We start from the raw sequence: 6,668 nt of genomic DNA on the forward strand, positions 1-6,668 counted from the left end.
ATGTGAGAGCCTTTTAAAGGCGTATTTTGTTGGAAATGGTGAAGGCGAAGAGTAGCAGATGTCCATGTAGCACGACTTCTGTCTGGCGGCCTCGAAGTCGTTACGTCACTGACACCGAGTCGGGTGTTGTGGTCGGTTTTATGGTCAGGCGATGTGTCGAGAGCTCGGATTCATCTTTGTCGGCATGCTCTCTCATTGAGTCTTTCGTGAGGGCGTTTGAATGACTTTCCACCATGGTTCTACTGATATGACAAACGTCTACTCGACCACAGCCACAACCACAAGGCGTGAAAGAATTCCCTAACTGATGGGGAAGTTTAATGAGGGTGTTGGGTCTGCCTTCACCCTTATTTATGCCTGTCAGCGAAATCTGGAAAGTTCCTACACTTGTGCTTGCCTCGGAAACGGCTAAGATGGCCTTATCGCATGACACGGCCGTGGTGATAAGGTGGAAGGGACCTGGATACCGCTTCAACAAAGAAAACTGAAAAGGAACTCCAAATTAATTCGTATGCGGGAATGGAAGAATGAAAAGCTGAAGAGCTATAAGCGAGCTATTTGCTCTTGCCTTCAAAGTTAGTGAAACCTGCGTCTCGTGAGTGCTCAAGGCAAACAGTGTTGAAGTATGAGGGTAGTCGGCTAGAAAGTGACGATGTTTCCATAACTGCGGAGCCTATGGAGAGTGTCTCCCACCCAACTGCTGTTGAAGGTTGTACCATTGCCAAATCTGATTTAACTGTCTTGACAACTTTCAGGTGCAAACCCAGTGACGAATTCTTGGTTGTTGACGATGAATCACACTCCGATTGGATGCTTGTCACCTCGGTGCAGACGCGTCAGAGTGGATACCTACCCAAGTTCTGTCTCGAGGTTAGTCTGCAACGCCTTGATTCATGACTCTTCTAGTTGTATTGGTGCACTCTCCTGTTCGCCTTCCCCCTTCAATACACAATGCCTATCTTGCATTGTCTAGATGGCTTTATTATTGTGACATTTGCTTTGATTTTTTCCCCATTCTTTTCGACACACGTGCTTTTTTTTGAAGTGCGTACCTCAACCTGTCATTCGGGCGCGTTGTAATGAGCGTTTTGATGTGATATTTGTCTTTTCTCGGCTTGTTTTCAATATTTTTCTGCTTTTTATCACAGAGACTAAAGCACGCCTTTTGAGTTGTCAAATCAAGCTGGTTGGGTGAATCGGTGTTAAAGGTGTTATCCTCCTCGATTAGAACGCATCGAGGGCAGAGACCCCCCTCTTTCTAGTAGAATCTGTTTCAGCATATTCGGGGGGCATTCACGTGGAACTGGGACTTTTGAACTTACAAATAGATCGGGAAATTGAAATCCCGGGGAGTGGAATCGGCCTTCATATTTCCTTGTAGCCCAGCGTCTAAGTAGCAATCGAAAGGCATGTTGAACAGTCCTTGGACAGCCGGGCTACGTCATTTCCCTTGTTACTGTCTTGGCGCCTAATCTAAACTCATTTTTCCAAATTGGGAATCTGTGTGCCCTATGTGGATGAAGTCTCTCCAGAATCAGGCGTTTCGTGGACCGTGGACTGGATCGACGTGAAGCAGTATGATCGGCCGCCTTTGAAACTTACATCTGTGGCTGAGATACGATTGTCCGAGGATTTTATGTCACGGTTTGCAAGAAAGCTTGGCTAATCGCTACGCTACGCACTATTTTAGGGCCGCACTCACAGGCAGGCACTCTGTTGCCCTGCCATCGTGATTAACGGTGTCTGGGCTGGCACACCCATGACATGCGCACTGACTGTCAGTACTTGTAATAGGACGGACTCGGCGTTTGCCACTGCATGCAGCACCGCCGTGGTGCCATCTCTCTTTGTGGTTCTGGTCTAACCTAAACACCCCTCGTGGATGATCTGTGTGCGGTCATCGATGAATGGTGGTTGAGTGAAGATAAAATATCGGAAAGTCTTCTTAATGGTAGTGGTGAATGATGGAGAGCATTATATCCTTGTTACAAGCCCTATACTATGGTCAGTTGTTTTATCAGACATGCTTCCGGCGAGAAAAAGGCATCGTCATTGATGGCTTTCTTTACTATTTGAGTTATTCCTCGCTGACGTCCACATGTCGCAAGGGATTGCGGCAAATGCATGGCGAGGGGTCATCATCGTGGTGTTGCACAGCTTCTTTCGTTGAAGTAGCATTTTTTTGCCCCATTTTAGAGAGTGTATCCGGATATTATCGAACGACTGTCGTTTTTCCACGAGGACAGTACCTCCCTGGAGCAGCAGGAGTTGCTGAAACGAAGTACGTTTTGTTAGCAGTGGCAATTCCTACTGAGTAAATTTTAAGTAGCAGTTTTTTCGTCTGTGCTATTTTTGTCAAAAAATCTCAACTATTCAAGGTCGAAGAAGGCATAAATTTTACGCTTGCATTGTTCCCACTCTCCGTCCTAGTAAGTCCACTGATTGGGCTCTGTTGTTTGCTCTACAATTCAGGGAAAAGTATGGGTAGGGGAAGGGTGCTGCTGCTACCGCATGTGCGGCATGGCGGCTGCTATCAAAGGCCTGGGCTGTTTTCCCAACTCGCAGTGGAGTCTTGTCCGATTATTCGATTTACTTGCAATATTTTTGGGGAAGGTAAACACTCGGTTTTCTCATGCTAAAAATATTTTGTCTAGCAAAGTATTTTGAGGCTATTTAACTGCACACATAAACCTATCTCGTGCGGCCTCTTTATGGTCCACACATTTTATGCAAAAAAGTTTAAAAATCTCATAAATATAGAGGCAGTGGGTTTTAATTTCGAAGATTTTGGGAAAGTCGTGAATCCGCGTAATTACAGCATTGACGTCTACTAGCCATTCGTACATTGTAGCTTGTTTGGATACTTTTAGAAAAAAGCAACTTAGGGTTGACAGTGTTTCCTCCTACCGAAAAACTAGTAGTCCTTACTACTTTTACATGTGGCTCATAGATACTGGCGTTCCTGATGCATATTGTCCAATGCCGCCTCCTTGTAATTGTCAAGTTTTTTTGTGTATTTTCAACTAATAGATTTAAATTTTATCTTCTTTTTAACCTTTTTAATTGCCTTCTGACCACAGTATGACAGACTTTATATTTGTTTTCTCTTTGCATGCATAGTGCCTAGATTTTATCACAAAACATTTACTGACTATTACTTGTGATTGCCGCCCCGATTTCCCTGACTGAGCTCCCATGCCGCACTCATGTGACACATTTAACTGAAAGGGAACAGATCACATCAAAGGAGAAAACAAGACGAGAACAGTTTGTCCTATCAAAGCAGTAGAAAATTTGGGCTTTGGAGGTCGGTTTCTCTAGAAGGCAGATGCCGGGAGCGCAATAAGTCAGAGTACTCACTGTTGGTTCCCTCTTTTTGTATTCCGTTTAACTATCTATTTGTGGCCTCGAGCAAGGAGGATGATACTTACTGATGTTTAATTGCTCTTCCAACTTGAAGTAAGGAAGATAAGGGCTTTGTTGCCACCATCTGAAGCACAGTCGATAGTTGTAAGTCTCTCTTTGACCCTGAAGTCAAAAGGGCTATTAATGCACATGATTTGCATCCTCACAAAGCAGTACCAAGTGTAGATTTCCCAGCACGAGGAAGTTTTGTACCAGAGATGATGGAGTCCGCCTTTTGCGAAAGGATTAAACTAAAATAATAACTATTTCGCCTGTAGACGGTCCATTCAGCTACCTACTAAGATTATGTGATTCCAATCCGGGTCTTTATACCCTCCTCGTGTATGATGGAATCCGAATTCTGAAGTACAAAATCGCCACGAGCATCGTTTGGTCGGCCACAGCACAACCTCACGGCAACACTGCCAACAGTGACAACGATAACAAAAGTGCTCCATCGATTACGGCTCCGACGGCCACGTCTTCAGGCGATATTGTCGGCGGTGGTAACTGTCTGGAACTGGCTACGACGGATGGTACCTCGAACTCCTCCGTCTTTCAGCCCTTTAACAAACCACTCTACAAGTCAGTGGTGAAGATCCGCTATAACAATCTTTGGTACACCTCCGTGGAGAACGTTGTTGCTGCCATTGAGGCCCAATTCAACCAATCCAACTCGCCCTATCAACCCTGTCTGGTGGAGCTGAAGCCGGTTCAACGGGCACCCAAGGTTCGTTTAATTAGAACTACAGTTTTACATATTCTCGATGAAATCATCCAAGGAGTCGTGAATTTCAATCGACAAGTTTGCAGCTAAAATTAACTCTCTTTGAGTTTCATTTAAGCACGGTTTACGATACTAATTATCAAGCTGGTAATCAAACGTGCCTGCTGGGCTTCTTTTCTTTCACTTGTTGCCTTTTTTGGATTGCAGGTGATTCCCTCCCAAGATTCCATCTACATGGCCGTCAGTTTTAATCGCAGACCACCTTCACCACATGCGATTGTGGAGATACACGGCGAGTTGTCGCTCTGTAAGTGCCGCGTCTCTAACTTTCTATATACCCCCAAAGTTAAGAATCTCCTTCAAATTATTCATAAATTAGCTTTTACCCTTTTTATCTTGGTTTTTCTCCTAATGAAGTTGTGAGATTGGGGTGTTTTAGCTCGAATTTCGGTGGTAAGAATGCCCAAAGTCGTCTTATTTTTTAAGAATATTGAAATTGGGGGTTTTAAAAGCGCTTCTTTTTCATTGCTAGTTGCTCGGGATACATTCTTTCCGCCCTTTTTTATGTTTGCAATTACAAATTTTAACAAATTGTTTTAAAGCCGCTTTACTATTTTGAGCGTTTTCGGATCTGAAGTTGCCTTTGTTGCTTACGACTTCGTGTTTTAAATCTGTCTTTTAAGAAAAGTAATCAAACGGCTTACTGCCTTCAGAAAGTATGGGTCCTCATTGGCTGTGAAATGAAAAGTGATTTGCTTGTTTTAATCGGCTCTCAGATTGTGGCCTGGCGAATGTGTTGTTAGATCTATGGATTGTCAAAGTGGTTCATTTCGACGAAGGTCATGAATCCTTATTAGCTCCTTCAAGAGCCCGGTTTTTGTGCATCATTTTCGTCTAGTCGAGTTTATTTTATTGGGCCCTGATTCACTTTCTGAGAGTTATTTTCAAAAAGCTATTTGGAATTACAATCTGTGGCCAAAATTAAGATTTTGTATTATCTTTTCAAGAAAGAACCATGGCCTCCATTTTTCAATGATGGCTCTTGTAGCATCTCTAGTCAGCTCTGAAGTTATGGTAAGTCAGAATGGAAAGGATGGGTGGATGTTTCTCAGAGAGGGGGAGGGGGGTAAAACCTGGGGAGCAGCTAAAGATATGTCAGATCACTGCAGTTTTATTGGCACATGATTCATTTCTCGATCGTATATTACTAGACCCAAGGATTTAAAAGGTTCTCTAGATTAACACTTTCTCCACCTGAATTTACGGTTCTTCATTAACCTAAGGTCTTTTTCTTGATAAAAAGATCAAAACAGAACGATGGTTCTCATTAGTTCTTGATGCTGGTCACGTGCGCATATTTCGTGAAACCCATAACTTGAAGGGGTGCTGCACTTCCAACCTGGGCCGAAATTACAATCTTTTGCTAGCCTTTACGGAAAGTGGGGGTTTTTGTTTGTTCTCATACCCAGATTATGCAAAGCTGTCTTTCACAAGACTTATTAATAAAAACGCCTTTTTACAAGGTATATTGGAATATGCCGGACTTCCAATTTTCCTGAGACCAAACTGATCAAACAAGACTGGCTTTCGCATTATATTTCGAACATTTGTTTGTTAAGCCTTTAGTTCTAAAAAAGACTTTATTTACGCTTGTTCTGCAGTCCGAAATCGTCGGCTGCATTTGGTTCTGGCGGTGGCTAAATTCTTTTCAAATTTCATATCGGCCAAAGCTACAAATTATCATAGGTTTTCTTCTAAACAAAAGTGAGCATTTTGATTCTTTCTGTGTGTATGGAATGCTCAAACATATATCCATTCGTTGGCTCTTTATTCCTCAGACGGCTTTCCACGGTCCGAACGATGCCCTTTTAAATAATCGCGAGGTTTTCTGATACCGTTCCTTGATCTCTAGTGCCTAACAAGTCTGATTTCATTATTTAGTGAAAGATCATTTTCCGACGCCTCGCAATTTGAAGGGTGTTATGTTTTGACTCTCTGTTCCAAAATCCTACATTCTGATTGGCGTCTTCTGTATGGAATCCGGATGTTTGAATGACGCCCTATTCTGCTATTCCATGTCCGTAATCTCAGATCTTTGTTGGGTGCTTTAGAATGGTTTTATTTTCTACACCTATTAGACTTAAAAAAAAAAACACTTGAAGCTGTTCTTACCTATGCCTAATCTGTTTTTTTTTTCCAGCTGGTCTACACTTTTCATGTTAGAATTCACGAACGTCAAGCGAATGTTCTAAGTAGTGCTTTTTCTATTACCATTTGCTGCCCTTTCAATCCTCCTTTTCACGATCATCGAATAGCTTTTTTCGAAGCTTGGAGTAAATTTAAAGGCAATTTTTCTTTCTCGAAGAATCTGCACACATAAAAGAAACTCGCTCCCATTCTATGGGAATTTACCTCGTGTTGTACAGGTGCACATTGCGCAGATGTGAACGGCAGTTATGCTGCTCTTAGCCCCCCCTAAGAGACGATATAAATGTTTCTGTCTATATATATATATATATATATATATATATATATT

General features: G+C 42.5%; 1 protein-coding gene across 1 annotated transcript in view; it reads left to right on the forward strand. All coding sequences in view use genetic code 11, as the record gives it.

Moving 5' to 3' along the window:
• Positions 1 to 6,668, forward strand: part of EGR_09183 (Ras GTPase-activating protein) — a gene marked incomplete at both ends in the record, with an annotated part of 33,857 nt that overhangs the window by 8,412 nt on the left and 18,777 nt on the right. Inside the window, 4 exons of the mRNA XM_024498432.1 lie at positions 577 to 870; positions 2,197 to 2,281; positions 3,684 to 4,135; positions 4,340 to 4,439. Coding sequence (XP_024347175.1) covers positions 577 to 870; positions 2,197 to 2,281; positions 3,684 to 4,135; positions 4,340 to 4,439 — 931 coding nt within the window. The remainder of the gene's footprint in view (positions 1 to 576; positions 871 to 2,196; positions 2,282 to 3,683; positions 4,136 to 4,339; positions 4,440 to 6,668) is intronic.

This window comes from Echinococcus granulosus (assembly GCF_000524195.1).
Source record: "Echinococcus granulosus chromosome Unknown EG_S00135, whole genome shotgun sequence".
NCBI classification, from domain to species: Eukaryota; Metazoa; Platyhelminthes; class Cestoda; order Cyclophyllidea; family Taeniidae; genus Echinococcus; species Echinococcus granulosus.